The following is a 19741-nucleotide window of genomic DNA, read 5'->3' on the forward strand; positions in this document are numbered from 1 at the left end:
CTCAAGGAGGGGTCAACCTAGAAGGGGTAATCTAGGGCCAACAAATGAACTGGAACAAGGATATTACCCAAATATTTCCCAAATGGCTGTACAAGATGTCAAAAACTGCCATCGATAATAGAGATATTTTAGGACAGGTCCACCCATAAGTTCTCCTCTTACCACAACCTTTATAAAATAAGGGGGCTAGTTAGACAAAATATGGCTTAGCATCACTGGGTCTACTTTGCAAAGCACAGCAGGCAGCTTGAAACATGGAGTGAATACTAAAAATGTCTCCTCTGTCAGCGTACTTAAATTTAAATAGGAATTTTAATTGTAACAAAAGAGAGCTCCAGCATTTGACAATATCAGTTGACCAAAATCAGAAATAGCAACAAATTCAAACTAATTGATTGTTTAAGCTTGCTAGCTTGAGCTCATTTTTAAATGAAAGCTTAAACCTCAACTAAAGGTTTTGTGATATAGATGTCCTAAACCCAAGTGTGGTATTTGTCTTTTAAATTATTGTTTTAGTATGTTTAACTTTATTTGAATATCTTTCTTATAAATGAAATGGTTGTATTTTGTCTTATTTAATTCTCTTAAATAAGTCACACAAAAATGCTATTTGTCAGCTTAAACTGTCAGACTGGTACCTGAGCCAGTCTAATCAGGGAATAGTAAGAGTTAAACAGAAGACTGTATGTGTTTTCATTCCGCTCTGAGCAGCCTTTGATAAAATGACTCCTGTTATAAAAAAATATGTCACAATGCAGTTGCCGAAGTAGATAAAAAGCCTCACATAGAAATAAAGAAAAAAAGATGAGATGACAGATAAGATCCAACTAACTCATTTTCCCTTTTTTTAAATCATAGACTGCTCCCTTTGAATATTCTTAATTTATATAAATATGCAGATATAATCTTAATTGTCCATAAATCCTATTCCCTCGCATCTCATCCAAACTCTGTCTCCTTCTCTTGCTCTGCCTCTCGCTAAAATTTTCAATCTCTCCCCCTCTGGCATATTTCCATCACCCTTCAAACATTCAACTGTAATCCCAAATCTAACAAAGCCGAACCTTGACTCTAACTCGAACTAGCACCTTATCTCGCTACTGCCTTTTGCGTCCAAGATCCTTGAGAGAGTTGTGTATGTGAGATTGACAGATTAACATACAGGGATATAATTTATAATTAGTGGGGTAATAGCTGCTTGATCCAAGGAGACATCTGACTGCTATTTTTGGCTCAAGAAGGAATTTTTTCCTAGTTCGTTGCAAAATTGGAAGTGCTATAGACTAGTTTTTTTGCCTTCTTTTGGATCAACAGCAAAAACATATGTGAGGGAGGCTGAACTTGATGGACACAAGTCTCTTTTCAGCTATGTAACTATGTAACTATGACAGACTGCTTCAGTCTGGTTTCCGCGCTCATCACTCTGTGGAAACGGCTCTGACCAAAGTATCCAATGATCTTATTGCTGCAAAATCTCAAGGTCACTATTTTATACTAATTCTTCTTGATCTTTCTGCTGCCTTTGACACTGTTGATTATCAACAGCTCTTCTCATTCTCTGTATTCTTGGTATACGAGATATTGCGAGATATATAATTGTTTCTCTCTCTGGCTCTACCTCTTCTCCCCAACCCCTCTCTATTCCCCAAGGTTCAGTCCTTGGTCCCCTGTTGTTCTCAATCGATACTGCCTCCCTTGGTAAACTTGGGGACAGCATGCAATGTTCATGAGTATTTTTGACCTATATATATATTCCTGCAATGGACTTGAACACAAATCCAGGTAAAGATCAGAATTGGAAGATGCGAGGTAAAATGGACTAATTAATGTGTGTATATATATATATATATATATATATATATATATATATATATATATATATATATGTGTGTGTGTGTGTGTATGGAGATATATATATATATATATATATATATATATATATATATATATATATATATATATATTCCTTTAACTTGCAAAAAATAATTCAAATATTAGATATTTGAGGAATGTTAACAATTATGTATGGGTACACTTAAAGAGAAAATGTTAAATTACAGTGGAACACACATAAAAAAGTGCCCCAAAAAATCTCAGAAAAACTTCCGTTATGAAGTTTAATGATTAAAGATTCAAACTATTAAGACACTGAATACTTTGATTTGTGTTTTGTATTTTTCCTAGGTATGTATCCTTAGATATATTTTCCATTGGTCTTGTTTTGCCTATCTTTTATGCTCAAAGATATCTGGTGGGACCAGTCTGATATGCTTCAGATATGTTCTCTCTGTAATGGCACAAGATGAGCTAAAACCAGCTTGAGATCTGAGTGGGGACCCACCAAGGGCAGGCTAATTGAGCTGTTGTCCGTTCTCACCTCTCTTGCTACTTGTGTTTCTATCTGTCAAGATACTGGGGATCCCAACACGCTAACACACACACAGACACACAAACAGAAAGTGTGCAGTACCGGTCCTTAGAGTGGCCGGGCTAAGCACACACAGAATAGTCAGGAGACAAGCCGAGTAAGGGGAACCAGAAAACAGAATAACGAGAAACAAGCCGAGGTCAAAGGGTAGGAAAAAGTCACAAAGTCAGTATAACAAGCCAGAGAGTACGTAACCAGAAAGCACACGTTCAGAATCAATACTATGAAGCAAAGACCACAACAGGGCACAGATAGACAGGAAAGGTAAGTATTTAAATCCTAGCCTGAATCCTGATTGGCTAACCACCAATCAGTATTAACAAACACACGTGGGGGATATCTATACCCCCCACTGTGTTTGTTGCACTGTAGCTTTAACGCCGGGTCACGTGAGTGACCCCGGCGCTTAGATAATAGTGCCGGCTCCCAGCGTGCAGCGTTAGACATGCTGCCGCTGGGAGGAGGAGAGGAGAACGCGAGCGGCGTGTCAAGAGGAGAGGACGCCGCTCGCTTATCGGTAAGGCGACGGACCGAGGGTGAGTGCTGCGAGAGGATTGCAGCCTCCCCTCACCGCTGCCCGCGGAGCCCTGACACTATCTCCTCTGTTACATTAGCTTAATAGACAGTTTTATGATCAATAATTTGTTGTTTGCAGATTTATTAGATTAATTAGTTAAACATTTGTTTGCATATTTATTTTAATCCTTTTAATATTTCAGCCCATCGTCAGTATATGGTCCTCACAGCTCGAGTTCATCCTGGAGAGAGCAATGCCAGCTGGGTAATGAAGGGAACCTTGGAGTTTCTAACAAGCAACGACCCCATAGCTGAGATTTTACGGGACTTATTTATCTTCAAGATCATCCCAATGCTCAACCCTGATGGGGTCATCAATGGAAAGTAAGGACAATATTTATACTTTGCCAAGATGTTTCCTGATAAGCAGATACTTAGAATTATTTAATAAACCATATACAATATTTATTCAGAAATACATGAAATTTGCAATGTTGTATGTAAAATGGTGATTTTCTAAATGATCATAGAAACATAGAAACATAGAATGTGACGGCAGATAAGAACCATTCGGCCCATCAAGTCTGCCTTACCAACTATTGTTTAGCAATACAAGATCAGCCTTACCAACTATTGTTTAGCAATACAGATTTAGAGAATAGATTTGCATATTTTGTATTTTATATACTGTATTCTTACCTTTAAGATCTATTGGGTCATACTATCCACTACTATGCTACTGATAGGTGCAATGGAGGAAAATAAGTGAAATAAGTGAAATACACCTTATTAACACCTTATTAGTATTAACATTAAAGGAACATTATAAATGCAGCTGTATTCATAACACTAAAGTGAGGGGGGAAAGTATTTGATCCCCTGCTGATTTTTAACTTATCAGTCTATAATTGTAATGGTAGGTGTATTTTAACAGTGATAGACAGAATAACAAAAAAGGAATCTAGAAAAATGCATGTCAAAAAAGTTATAAATTGATTTGCATGTCTTTATTGCTTCCCCACATATCAAATCACAAGGCGATGACCCATGACATAACATAACATAGTATAACAATCACGTAAATATAACATAAACAAGATCAAACATTTTCTACACAATCCTGGTAGGGGTATATTCTACACCCCTGGGTTCTGAGATATCAACAAGCTCGACACCCACCAACATATTACCAACACATAACCAACCGTATTAACCCCTTAACCAGCCAACTAACTACTCTTGCTCTTTTTTTACCTAAGCAGGCCCTTTTACCCCCTTAACCTTCCTTATACCAGCCCGCTGCTGTGACCAAATGGGATAAACAGCAACCCGTGCATTTAGGGAGGTAGGGAGGGACTAACTCAGCCTGGTGGGCCAATTAGTAATGAGCTTTTCTAAAATGACTGACATTTATATCAGACCATCTCCTAAACCATACTCACGCAATCAGCATCCAGCTCTCCTTAAGCCCACCTCCAAGCCATGTCAAGGCCCCCTCTGCTAAGCTGCGCTTTTCTCCTTGGGTCTACAGGACTACTTGTACTAGCCATAAGCCTAGTAGAGCATCAGGGAAAATGCTCTTCAACAGATGGTGATTTACTTCTTGTTGTATTTTGCAAAGTAATAGATCACAGGTAATCTCTGCAGTTTTTTTTGTATTGATTGTTTATGCTATAATGTATTATTATACTGAGAGATGTCATAATATTTCTCATATTTTAATAATTTACCTTTTAAACATATCTGGTGAACAACCTGTCAATGCAGCAAAATTACATATAAAATGCAAGTTTGATGTAGTTTTGCCACAGTTAGCAAAAAGTTTGGACTGTACCACATTCCCTCCATTTCCTATTTATTAAATAAAGCTGCAGTTGTGTTTGTTGAAAAAAAATATATATATTCAATCATAAATGCTACGTCTAATGAGACCAGTCACAAGGTCTCACTAGGAGAGCTACACTAGTCTAACTAACCCTTTGATTGCCACAGCAGATATTAGAGTAAAGCACTGCTCTCCTCCGGTGTACTAAAAATTAAAGTAATCTTAAAATGAATGCATGCTGTATTTAATGCATACATGGCTAGGAGACTAGCCATGTCCTGATCCTTTTATATATCAACCCACACTTGTAAACCTAAATGGTAAGAAGAAGGGGTTTAGAGGAAACCCTTATAAGACCTATACCCATTTTTACCGGGGTTCAAAGGACTCTACATTATGTATTATACATTTATTTCACAGTCGACTCTCAGAATACATGCTGGAGTGTTACGGCCCCCAACATGTATTTATTTTAATATTATTAAGACGAGATAAGAGCATGCATCTCCAATGCAGAACTGAATGTGTTAATAATTCTCTGCAGCTCTATTAATATGATGCCAGCCATTTTTCCAATATCATGAAAGGTCTGCACTTACACCGTGAAGATAGATTTGTTGGCTGAGCTGAGTTATAAAAGGCCAGTCTGCAACTCGTGATACTATAACTTTATCAGCAGTGCAACTCTTTACATAACTTAGTATATTGACCTGTCCATCTTGCATTTTATTAACATTTTTAATATTGTATTGAAAATTTCACATCAAAATACACTGGTGGCAGAAACAAATAATGTAACCATTTCTTTGCATTGTAATACTTATGGTAAAAGGAAATTTAACCAATTTGTAATAAACTACAGGAAAGGATCCCTCAGTGATTTTGCTTCAACAAAGTTTTGTTTTTCACTATTATTAACGAGGGAGCATAGCGCAATTTAGAAGCAGAACTTTCTTTTCTTTTTGGTTGACACCAGTTGAACAATGATAGTTTTTTCCTGCAGAAAACCTATTATGAATTCAGCTCCTCTGTTTAATTGATCTCTGTGTAAGAGACAGTTTGATCTTTCAGCATTACCTTCTGGAAACACAAGCCGCCTTGCATCAATTTATATGTGTTGAGATTAGGCTATTAATTAAACAAGTATACAGCAGCTTTTCTATCTCCATAAACATCAATGATAGATGCTGTGTAATAATAGAAATCTTCTGCCAAAGAAAGAAATCTTTTAAGTGTTCCTTTTCCCCAGATACATGGCATAAAAAATATTCATCAATTTAAAATTGTCTGATGGTACTATGAATGGTGATACACATGGTTTAACGTGGCTTTGAAAAAATAAAATAAAAAATAAATATATATATATATATATCTGAAGGAGACATTTGCTTCCATTTTATGCATGTCTATAATTATCTGACAAATTAAAGCAGGCAGAAAAGTGGCAAAATACGTAACAAGATGATTTAGGTATGGTCTGAAAGGGTCATTCATTCTAAAGATCACCCTCCTCCTAAAAAAAGGAAACAATGTGAAATGAGATTGAATGCTACCTCCTAGATATGCATATTAGTAATAGTATTTGAAAATGTTTTTGTAAAGTGTATCTGCATAATCTCAGCACTCAAGTGATTGCAATGAGTGGTCTCGTAGGACAATCAGTGTCCACCCATGTTGACCCTCAGCATAGTGGTAATAAGAATCGCTTAAAATACAAAAGGAGATAATAAAAGAATTGCACGAACTACAGCTCTTAGCAAACTTGCATAATATATCAGTAGACATAGCAGTACAACAGGGACTTTCAACCTTGGCCAATGTGATAGAATTTATCTTGATTCCAAGGCTCAAGCTTATAGGTGTCATATAATGATATCCTATATTAAAATTGGCTAACTTACACTCAGGAAATGCTTGATGCTTAAACAACACTTAAGACCATATATGTCTAAGTTCCGGGAGCAGAGAGCCCCCACCTAAGATGTCTCTACTCTAATCTTTTTGTTCTCTCTGACCTTGAAACTTATTTGTTATGTGTACAAGATGCTCATCCCTATGTCTTATCTGTACTCCTTTGCTATTACTGTTCTATGAGTATTTGCACGTAAGCACTTACTTTTTAATGTATAAAACCCAGCTGATGAATAAAACGTCAGAGGCTTATTTTGAATACCAACAGGTGTCTGATTTCTAATTCTCGCTTCTCCAAGTGCACTTGTAACAACAATTTGGGTTTTCTCTAAATATAACTAAGATCAACATTCTTGTCCACAACACCAATAACCTAGTATTGTATTACTCCTATACCGAAAGCACACATGGCTGTGGAGGTTAAAATCTAAAATAGATACTGTGTGTTTAAACGAAAGTTAGCCGGGAAGAAATGAATTTGAAGATTCTGTGGATGTCATATAAACTACTGCTTGGCTCATATTATAGTGTTAAAGAGATACATAGGATATTTTTTACTCGACAGTGCTGGACTGCCAGATGGACCTCTTCACTGTGTGCCTGTTCCTTGGGTAAACTGACACTTTGGAGCAACTGAGAAGAGCAGGGGAACTAGAATTCCACTGTTTCCCTGGTCCTTAGAGAGAAAGTGATCTAAGCATTTTAATGCTCAACTCTATTCTTTCTCCCTTGAGGCATACTTTTTTTTTTTTTTTTTTTTTTTAAAACACATTTGTCCCCGAATGCCATGCTCCACAAATGAGAAGAAAAGAAAACCAGAAGAAAAAGCCCAAATGTGTTTTAGACATTCTGGTCCTTAATTATACCACAGTATCTGTATACTGTATTACAGTATATGTTCTAGATACTAACAAGATTTTTTTGTGATATGTGCCCTTTCCATTAAAGGAACCTTTTCATTGATTTTTTTTCTTTGTATACGAAAATACAATTTTGATTTATGTCCATTATTTTCAGAGTATAGTACAGTTTCCTGAGAGAAATGATGTATAGTTTAATAGATCACAAATCCAACATAAAGAAACATCATAGAAACATGACTGGATTTGAGAACACCTTTCGGCATTATAAAACAAAATGTACTTTGAGCAAACTCCTTCCCTCACTTAAAGGCAGATGGGCTAGAGTTTGCTCATTATTTAAAGCACACTACTTTCTTCCCGCGCAGGCTAAAGGATTAGGGTAACAAGTGTGTAATTTGTAAGTCTCCAAAAAACACACAACAACATGACAAATTTTAAATAAAACAGTGGAGCGCAGTATATAAAGTGCCAAATCATTCCATGTGTATAAATATACATAAAAACACTTAGCTCAGCTTTTTTAAGAACAACTTTAAACAAGTACATGTCCCTTTAACCCCTTAAGGACACATGACATGTGTGACATGTCATGATTCCCTTTAATCCAGAAGTTTAGTCCTTAAGGGGTTAAACCTAAAATAGTGCAATAGTATAAAAACTTTAAAACATATTGTAGTAGGGGGGGCGGAGCCGAACTGGCTAAGAGACTAGTCACACGCTGCATGAGCTCCCGCAGCGAGGGCCTAAAAACACAGACTAACGCAAATCTGAAGGCAGGTAGCTACCCACTACCAGTCTCATTGAATGGAGAAAGCAGCTGTGGATATGCCGATGCCACTCATGACACCTAACTCGACAGGGAACCGCAGCAACAACTTGAGGCCTAGCGGCGGCACTGGGGACGGACAGCCGCCTTCCCGCCAGATGCCGACCGCAGCAAGCGAAGGCAACACACTCACCCCCCCCCCTTTGGACCGATGGGGGACATCTTGGTCCCTGCCAGACGAAGCGCTCCTGACCCTGCGACAAGCTTCAGGCACAATGACCTCCCAACACAAAGCGGAGAAGGGGGCTGCCAAGATGGCGGATCATCTCGACACGAAAGTGCCGGACAAGCAACACACGCACCATATTATGATAGAAGCCGATGACCGCACCAAAGACTCTATTGCAATCATCTTCGACTGCTTCTGGGCCAAACTAGAGGCTGACACACCACGTCCAAGAATCCCCGCGGGGGTCAGAGACGGAAGCGGACGGAAGTCTGGGGATACCCGCCAGGGCAACTCCAAGTCCCAAGCCCCGAAGTGTCAAGTCAAGAGCCCCCCCGGACAGAGAGCAAATGGGGGCATACCCCAGAGGTGCCGGCCACACTGGTGGGGAGCAGCACACTGATATCGTAAGCGACCGACTAAAGCTCCACACACCACCCCGAAAGGGTCGACCCTGGGCCGTTCAAGATCCCGGGCTCGAGGCCCACGAGCACCAACCATCTCACGGCGCTGGGGAAAGGGAGGATTCCCACCCCCAAGACAGCGAAACTCTACCCAGCCGAAACAGACCCTAGGCGTGAGACCCACATCCAGCAAGAGCCCGACACTCAAAGGACGCCGAACACGCAACAGCGGCAATGGAGGAGTCTCTACAACATCCATGCTCCGCGATGCCATGGGACCCATGGGACTTTTCGGTATGTGCCTTGCCAGTGCCGACTGAAGGTGTAGGTTGACCTTTACGAACTCTCAGTGCAGCACGGCGGCCTGGGCCGATGTCACGCCACCTTAGCTATGCAGCCATAGAGGACAATGTCCCGCAATATTTCCAAGCCTGACCTCCCTGAGACTGATAAATTATGTTTATGCTATGCTATGTTTTTACTACGCAAAATTGCTTAAATATTAATCGCATGCCATATACGTTCATGTTACACTGTCGTCCACCTAATGCGACCTTAAATGCTTAAACATAATGCCTGGATTCTCATAGTTGCTAAGATTTATTATTATTTGAATTTGCACTTACTAAATAGCGCAACGCAAACCTCTCGAATGTCAGAGCTCAGCACACCACTTATATGCTTAAGCAACGCTTAGTTACCTATGATGCTACACCGCCAACCTTAAAGTGAGCATGTTCATTCGCATGTCTAGCTAACCTAAAATTATAAAATTGTGCTTATAAACTCATGTACCTCAATTGTTTGCAAATTGTCGAACCTGTGGACTGCCGTTGGGGTACCATAGGTCTGTATGTACTATCTTTATGCACAGCAAAAATACAAAATAAAAAAAAATAAAAAACATATTGTAGTAGGTAAAATTGCCAATTGAAAACTCAATTTCAATAGTTATATGACCTTGCTCTGGTATGTATCGCTGATTGGTCCATTTTGGGTGACCAGTCCCCTCTTTGGTGTTGTGGTTAAATTGGTGACCTTTCTTATAATGTCTCAGGGTAAAAGAAGATATAAAATAATAGTGAAGGCCTACTTACACCTCTATATCATAAATAGGAGCTAATTCTCATACTCACAAACGTAGAGCCTGCAAGCTGGCTCACTAAAGATGTTTTGTGTGGTTCAGGACAACACACTCTTCTTTATAAGTGCATGAGTCCAGATATTTGAAAAAAAAAACCTATATTTAATTTTAAACACCAATATATAGAATTTAATAAAATAAATAATAAAACAATAAAATGTAATTAAATACCAAATAGTACAATGAAGTCACATCATTTCGCCAGTGGAGGCATAGAGTTCTCCCACTCTATGGTGTGTGTTCCAGTATGCGTCTCATGTCGTATACTGATGCCAAAAATGTCCTAAATGTACTTAGTTTAATGTCCACATTGGAGATAATGATATAAACATAAAAATACATTTTAGCAGAATATTTGCTTTTGCTTATTATCCAGTATTCTAATATGTGCACCTTACACCTTCATCACCCATAATTCATGCATTTAATATTGTGGTTTATTATCTACTAAACTTCGTTTTAATCCCAAAGAGGGAATTTTTTGTTATTACTCTAAGGGAGATAACCCGTAAATAAATTCAATAAATTGGTACAATAATTTAATATTCCTATAGTAAAATGATTTAAAAGTACATAAAAGTGAATTAAACTTTGTAGCATTATTAGTATTATTAAAACAATCATTCCAAATATATTGCTAAACCTATCTACACTGATTACCTTTCTTCAGAAGCAGAATGCAGGTGTGCATCAATCGTCACTTTCAAGGTGCTTCATTAAAACTTGATTAAATTATTGTTTTAAGTTTGTCATCACTTAAGTTGCCTCCTTGAATTATTCACATTTCAAGCAATAAGTTTCCATATGTAGAACATGCCTTTATAATACATGAACAGTCACGGGTAAAAGTACACCCTCTTCGAATTCTATGGTTTTGCACATCAGGACTAATAAGAATCATTTGCTCCTTAGCAGGTTTTAAAATTAGGTAAATACAATCTCAGATGAACAACAACATACGACATGTTACACAAGTGGTTGTGGTGTGCCGAAAACAGTAAAACTAAGCTAATTGTAAGATAATGTAATGGATATAAGTACTGCTCCTGACTAGCTGCTGTAAGGAAAATACTAGCTCTTCCCAATGTTTTGTTCATGTTCGTGTCTCAGTGTGTGACAAACTGAAGCTCATCACAGGTTCTTGGAGGGGCCTGCTGGCCAGCCTCTTACCTCAAGACTATGGCCCATGTGTGAGACTTTGGTTCAGGACTGTTAAAAAGGCTCTGTTCGTGCAACTGGGATTATTTGGTACGGGAACCAAACAGCAACACGAACCAGAGACCACCCGAGAGCTTGTTAAACCGTATTAACACTTAGTAACGATTTTAACTTCAGTGTTCTAATTGTCTGTTTGGGTGGCCGCTGGCTCGCATGAACGCAGGCAGCAGTGTTTGGTCATTAAGTTCCTGGATCTAAAATCGGACACAGAAACTCCCTAACAGCGCTGGTCGCTCAAATTAGGACTTCCTACCTGGAAATCAGGTTTGCAGTTTTGACTGCCATTAAACAGAACGCTTTACCCCTTCATGAAGTCTAAGCTCATGTTTGGGGGCTTGGAGAGTAATATTCACTCTTGGGATTGCTATAATCACTATATTCCCTTGGATTACAACACTTGCTCTTGTAAGATCAGCCTGCTTTGCTCTCTGGTCTGGGAGAGGTCTACTCACTGGAAGCTGGATCCTGGTCTTGGGTTCAGGGTGAGTGGAGGACAGCGAGACCCCAACCTAGCTGCCACGTTTGTGGGGTTTACCGTGGTTATGGTGTCCGGTGCGGTAAACCCCACAAACACACACATACCTGAAACAGAAGAAAATCATTATACTTAAAAAAAAAAAAGAATCCATGCGGCTGAAACCAACGCTGCTTAATAATAACGCCTCATGAGGTAGTAAGAGCTAAGGATTAATACAAGCTAGAAGTAGTAAAAGTGCCTCAAGACAGAAAAGCGGGTAATTTTTCTTACACAAAGTTTCCTGCATAGTTATCAACCCTGTTCAAACTGACTGCAGTCAAAAGAGGGGAGATAAGGAATTAACGGTAAAAGTGAATAATTTATTGTTAAAACTGAGTGGTATAATAGTAATACAAGAAATAGAGAGTAACAGAAAGACAGTAAATGCAAGCATAAAACAAAATCTATCTATACCTTGATAGCCGAAAAAAGTGCTTGATTTTTTTTCTCTGATCCTTATTTTTCCCTTTAAACTTCAAAATTCCCCCATAGCTATTATTCTTCTGTTTGTTCAGTGATAAGCTTCAAATATCCTTATCTCTAAAGTATATAATGTTATACAACTACAATATAAGTTATAAAAGAGGGAAGAGAGGAAAATGGGAGAAAAAAGTAAGGAAAAGGGAAGGGAAAATGGTGAAAGGGGGCCGGAAAGAGAGAAACAAGAGGAGGAAGGGAGAAAAGAGAATAAGTTGGCTGAATTGGAAGAAAGAACAGAGGTGAAGAAGAGGAATGGCTACTAAAAGAGCCCAAGATCAGAAACCAACTGCAAACAGGGATACAAAAAAGAACAAAAATATGATAAAAGTGTTTCAATGTACTTCTCACCACAAAGTTCAAAAGAAAAAAAATGAATTTCTCTACTAGAGAATCCCTTTCAAATGAAGATATCACAGAATCAGAAATAAGAAAAGAAAGAGAAGAAGTAACACTTGATCTGCTAAATGCCAGCTTGTAAGACATACTATTGGAGATTAAAAAATAAATATTAAATCCAATACAAATAGATAGATCCAGAAAAAAGGTACTATAGATGCACACTATAGGTGAAAAGCTGCCACTCAATAGGCACACCCCAATTAGCCTATAAAGCAAAATAAGAAAAAAGAAGGTGGGTACAAACCCACCAAATAAGGGCACTAAACACTTACAGACAAGTGTATAGATGTGATGAAAATATCAAAAATGTATTATGCACACTTCTTAATAAATGAAAATGAATATAACATTAAATATAAATTTAATAGCAATAAATACAAAGCAGTGCAATTCTAAGACCAGGGAACAAAGTCCGACACCAACCACTCAGCTCACAAGTAAACAGATGTAACATACAGCCCTTGGTCGCGACTCCGAGGGCTGAAATATACTTGCGGCTTGTGGTTGGTGTCGGGCTTTGTTCCCTGGTCTTAGAATTGCACTGCTTTGTATTTATTGCTATTAATTTTATATTTAATTTTATATTCATTTTTATTTATTGAGAAGTGTGCATAATAATTTTTTGATATTTTTATCACATCTATACACTTGTCTGTAAGTGATTAGCGCCCACTAATTCAGCAGAAATCAAACAAGAAATGAAAAGAGAGACCAACCAACTATTAATCAAAATTCAAGACATGGAGGACCAACAAAGAAATTTGGAATTTCAACTAAAATCTGTAAAAGCAGAAAACATCAAGCTAACAAAAAATATCTCATATGGATTCTAAAGTAGAAGGCCATTCCAGAAGGAGAAATTTAAGATTCCCTAAGAAAAATCTAAACCAGAAGAATTAAGAGAAACAATAAAAGAATATATTATCGCATTGGGCATACCTAACGACAAAAAATAAATAATAGAGAGATGCCATAGAATTCATAAACCTCAGAACATTACAAAGGAACAGCCTAGAGACGTCATAGTAAGTTTTTACTCGTATTAACTTAAAGTAAGAATACTCAAGGCCAATAGAGAAAAAATCATCAAAGAACGTCGATTTGCATCGATAATTGCTCTTCCAGATCTCTCACTTAGTACCAGATAAAAAATAAGATCTTTTACACCAGTCATCTTGACTTTGAAAAAACATAATTTGAAAAATTCAAATAGGGTTTCCCACTTAAGATGATAATTATTCACGAGGGTCATGTGAACACCTTTAAATCAATTGAACAAGCAGAAGAATGCTTAAATTCGAACAATTATAATTAAGACCTTGTTACCTCATCGCACAAAGTTACACAACAGGAAGACAAAATATGAAGAAGAGGTAGAAGATAAAATAACAAAATTTTTAATTTTTTTTTCACTCTTTAATATTCGTGTCCTATATGAAACAGACAAGCCACACCACTGACCCTTCAAACGCATGGCGGGAAACAGAGCTACAATTAAATAATATATTCAGGGCCTTCGTATGACACCCTCAGTCGCTGAAAAGACGCCTCACTCTTCTCCACAGGAGACCTGGTGGAGTTATGCAGCAACTCTCCACCAAGACACAACCACGAGGGGTAAGCACCTACAGAGGTCCCTCTCAGGGTCAGGCCCAGGAAAACACCAGGAGAGTGCCAGTACAGGAATACTGACTCCCAGTGCCCCAGGGGCATCTGAGCGATGACTACAAGTTCTTGACTCACCTTCGGGTCACACACGAGCATTGCCCTTATGGGATACCACAGGCAGGCAGGGCCGACAGGCACCTCAAACAGTACAGCAGAATTCACCACAGCAGGCCCCTGCAGCAACTCCAAGGGTAGGCATGAGCCTACCACACCGACATGCTGAGACCCTGCGGAGACCCTCAAGACTGGACCACTCACAGAACGAATGGCGCATCAAAGGGCAAAATAAATTTAACACCCTCCGCACGTGCTGGCCCAACTCTGCTGGACTGGGGCTGTGAGGCAGGAGACCATCTGTCCAGCCCCTGCAATGCCCTGCAATGCCCTAGCCAGTCACACCGGCTCAAGCAAGGGCTAATAGACCGCACTCCGGCAACCGCCGGGCAGACTCTATGGGCCCCACTAAGACCACATCCACGCGGCATATGGTCCCTCAACACCTCAACCCTTGGGCTACCGAGCTGGAGTGGACATTATGCACAAGGAAGATGGAAGCCCAGTCAGGGTATCAGGTGACTTTATAACTTTGGGAGCTGGCTGCCGGCCCAAATAAATCTCCGGACAGGGATTCTAACCTAGGCTGCTGATAACTCAGTGGCATAAGAACGACAAATTTAATAGGGGTTAAAGCTGTTGTTATATCATTATAACTTTAGACCGTATAAGTCTCTTCAACTTAACTTACAGTTTAAGCTCAGACAGGTGACCCTGGCTTGTTTTCTCTCTCCTGACTGTTATAACCTTACCCAGACATCTATTCACAGTGTATCCCACTCAGGGAAAGTGTAAGCCTAATCATCTTTAACACACTCTGTTTTATACTGTTTTTTTTATTTTAATTTCTGTCGCCCTACTGAGAGATACCTTTACGTTTTGAGCCTAATCCCATGCCATTTCTCTCATAGTGCACAACACTTACTTAAACGTTTTACAATCTACATGTCAGACATTTCTTTGGTTTGCAGCTCATGCCCCTTTTTTCCCACTGACATGTAAGCTTAAGCATTTACTAAATTGCAGTAATCTATAGCAATGCAGTAATTCATCACTTATGTTCAGCCTGTTATTATTTAGTTTGTTTATGTTTAAAACAGTGCACACACTCACGCCAATGATTAGCCTGTATGTATCTATATGAACACTGTTGTGGTGCTTGACACAAGCCTGTACTCTAAAACAAAAATGCGCACATATCTATGCCACTGTTTAGCCTGTTAATATACCCGTGTACGCTGTTGTGGCGTTTGTCAATGTTTTTGTACTCACCTGCACAACACAAAATAAAAAATTATAAAAAAAAAGAATTGACATGTGTTTGGTTAAGGCAAAAACTATTAGTAATATTTACAATATCCAAATTAAAGACAATACATGGTCAGATCACAGTTTTATTATAGTAGAAATTGGCAAACCGCCGGTAATGAGCAGGTCTACCTGGAGGCTAGACGATACAATAATCAAAAAAAAAAAAAAAGAAGAATTAATAAAGCTTCACTATATGGTGCACTTATAAAGCGGTCATGAGAGGTTATCTATTTAAAATCGATTAAAAAAATAATAAAGATAATAAAGATACAATTTTTCCATTTATCAAGCTCAAATAAACAGAATCCTAGTAATCAAAATAAAATAAAGTTGAGCGAACTTCAAAATAAAATTAATGTAAAAACAGAAGAAAAAAACAATATTACTTTAAATAAACTAAGAATAAACAATTACTACACGGGGAATAGAGCAAGTAAAATTTGACAAAAAAATTACAAAAAAACTAAATTTAAAAACAGAATAGATAAAATTATAGTTGGCAAGGAAATATTTTCAACTCCTGAGAAAATTGGCCAAATATTTGATGAATTTTATAATAAACTTTATAATCTTGGTTTATTTACAGATGAAGAAAGAATAATAAACTAATAAGAATAGAATAAGAAATTTGAACATTCCCAAGATAACAAATTCCAATCACTAAACACTCGTATTACCATTAATGAAGTGGAAAGGGAAATAGAAAAGCTAGATGTATACAAAACACCAGGCCCAGATAGATATACTAATCTTTTTTATAAAATTTTAGAACAAAAACTTATCCACCCTTTGACCAACCTATACAATGAAATAGCTAATAATTCAAATACACCTAAAGAGCTACTACAGGCGAACTTATTACCGATATTAAAATTAAATAAAAATCTAACAGATATGCGTAACTATCGACCTATATCACTTATAAATACAGATATAAAAATGTACGCTTCTATAATAGCAACACGAATTAAACTGATAGTAGAGAAAATCATAAACCTGGATCAAATAGGATTCATTCCGGGTAGGTTTGCCAGCAATTGCACTAGAAGAATTATAGATATAATTGATCAAGCTAGTAGAAGTGGACATCCCCTTCTGGCTCTGTCATTAGATGCCAAGAAGGCTTTTGACAGGGTCAACTGGGGCTTTCTCGATAATGTGTTTAGATCTGGTTTTGAGGGATTCATGGTGCTATAATGGCATTACATTCAAATCCCTTTTAATATCTATTAATATCGATAAGGCAACTATTGAGGATTTAAAAAAGAAATTTAAGTTTATCTAGACCAAGAAAGAACTAAATTACTTAGCAATAATCATAACGACAAATGTAGAAAGAATTATGGAAACCAATGTTCTAAAATTATTGAAATTTACTAATAAGACACTGAAAGAGTGGTGATCCTTGGATGTTTCTTGGCTAGGCAGAATCAATACTATAAACTCATACATACTACCAAAATGGTCCTTTCTATTCCTGATGTTACCACTTAAAATACCTAAGAGTTGGATAGACATGATTCAACATTTTGTAACATATATATGGAAGGGGAAAAGACCAAGAATAAATTTAATGCTCTTAGTAGAGATGTCCAGAATAGTTCCTGGCGAACATAGCTTGTTCGCATTCGCTGCGGTGGGCGAACATATGCGATGTTCGGTCCGCCCCCTATTCATCATCATTGAGTAAACTTTGACCCTGTACCTCACAGTCAGCAGACACATTCCAGCCAATCAGCAGCAGACCCTCCCTCCCAGACCCTCCCACCTCCTGGACAGCATCCATTTTAGATTCATTCGGAAGCTGCATTCTTAGTGTTGGGGATAAAATCAGCCAGAACCCTTTGTGGATGATGGATATTTGCCAACTCATTCAGAGCTCTGGAAATTGGAAATGAATAGCAGAGACTTGTTCAATAACCAATTCAAATTGTAATTATACGTCAGTTGCATTTATACCCCATTTTCATGTCGGTGGGGGTCAAGAGCATATATTACATAATATGTTTTTTACAAGTTATAAACAGCTGTTTCTAGTTATAGTCTTTCGTTATATAACGCATTACACATTTGATTAAAACCAGATATTTACAAATACCGATATCTTGGACAATTAACAAGAACATTTTGAAATCAGTATTTTTCCCGTAACTAGGATTTTCCGAGAATAGGAGATAAAATGCCAAATTTATTCTTGGTTCAAATTAACCCTTATATGAACATCTAGGATAGATAGCAAAATGGATATTCGTATCTACAAGTGTAGCTGCTGCTGATTTAATAGGGAAATCGATAGCTAGGCTAGTGTATTCAGTGTCCACTACAGTCCTGAAGGGCTCATCTGATCTCTGCTGTAAGGACAGCACCCCAAAAAGCCTTTTTTTAGGGCTAGAACATCAGTCTGCTTTTTTTTTCCTGTGAAATCTAATTGCAGTTGCCTGCCTGCCAGCGTGTGTGTCAGGCTCACAGCGTATACTATGCCCACTTGCCCAGTGCCACCACTCATATCTGGTGTCACAATAGCTTGCATTTAAAAAAACAAAAAACTTTTTTGACTTTAATATAATAGCAGTCAGTTACCTTCACACGTGTGCGTTTCAGGGCCCGCCAGGGCACAGTGTCACACCAGTGCAACTCATATCTGGTGTATCAGTAGTGTACATTAAAAAAAAATAGAAATTTGTCTGTGAAATAATAGCAGTCAGTTTCCTTCACACGTGTGCGTTTCAGGGCCTGCCAGGGCACAGTGTCACACCAGTGCAACTCATATCTGGTGTAACAGTAGTGTACATTAAAAAAAAAAAAAAAACTAGAAATTTGACTGTGAAATAATAGCAGTCAGTTTCCTTCACACGTGTGCGTTTCAGGGCCTGCCAGGGCACAGTGTCACACCAGTGCAACTCATATCTGGTGTAACAGTAGTGTACATTAAAAAAAAAAAAAAAACTAGAAATTTGACTGTGAAATAATAGCAGTCAGTTTCCTTCACACGTGTGCGTTTCAGGGCCTGCCAGGGCACAGTGTCACACCAGTGCAACTCATATCTGGTGTAACAGTAGTGTACATTAAAAAAAAAACCTAGAAATTTGACTGTGAAATAATAGCAGTCAGTTTCCTTCACACGTGTGCGTTTCCGGGCCTGCCAGGGCACAGTGTCACACCAGTGCAACTCATATCTGGTGTAACAGTAGTGTACATTTAAAAAAAAATTTTTTGACTGTAATAGATTGAATAGCAGTTAGTTGTCTGCAAGCGTGTGTGTCAGGCCTACAGCGTCTACTCTTTCAACTTCTGCCAGTGCACAGTGCCACTCATATCTGTTGTCACAGTAGCTTGCACGCATAGTACCACTAATCGAAAAAAAAATGACAGGCAGAGGCAGGTAACTCGTCAGGGGCTGTCGTGGTCGTGGTGCTGTGATTCCCTTTGACCCTAGAATAATGCCCAGTGTTCAGAGGCCACGTACCCTGAACTCGAAAAGTTCTGAGGACATAGTTGACTGGCTAACACAGGACACCCAATCTTCTACAGCTTCTGCTCGGAACCTTGACGCACCATCCTCCTCCAGCTTGGCTTTGGGCACCTCTCAAGTTACCACTCGCCCGCCTGCCGCTACCACCAACACGAGCACCACAGCCGCTTCACTTGATCTGTCAGAGGAGTTATTTACACATCAGTTGGAAGAAATGAGTGATGCGCAAACATTATTGCCAGAGGATGTAGATAACAGGGATATGTCTCAGTCAGGCAGCATTACACACATGGACGTACGGTGTGATGATGATGATGTTGTACCCACTGCTGCTTCCTTTTCTGAGTTGTCAGATACAAGTGAAGCGGTTGATGATGATGATGCGTCCGTGGATGTCACGTGGGTGCCCGCTAGAAGAGAAGAAGAACAGGGGGAAAGTTCAGATGGGGAGACAGAGAGGAGGAGGAGACGAGTTGGAAGCAGGGTGAGGTCATCGCAAGGAGCTAGTGGCACAGTCAGACAGCATGCATCGGCACCCG

The 19741-nt window shown here is 38.6% G+C and overlaps 1 protein-coding gene across 1 annotated transcript in view; it reads left to right on the forward strand.

Moving 5' to 3' along the window:
* Positions 1 to 19741, forward strand: part of AGBL1 (AGBL carboxypeptidase 1) — a 707263-nt gene that overhangs the window by 302507 nt on the left and 385015 nt on the right. Inside the window, exon 18 of the mRNA XM_063448878.1 lies at positions 3148 to 3328. Coding sequence (XP_063304948.1) covers positions 3148 to 3328 — 181 coding nt within the window. The remainder of the gene's footprint in view (positions 1 to 3147; positions 3329 to 19741) is intronic.

This window comes from Pelobates fuscus, chromosome 3 (genome assembly GCF_036172605.1).
Source record: "Pelobates fuscus isolate aPelFus1 chromosome 3, aPelFus1.pri, whole genome shotgun sequence".
NCBI classification, from domain to species: Eukaryota; Metazoa; Chordata; class Amphibia; order Anura; family Pelobatidae; genus Pelobates; species Pelobates fuscus.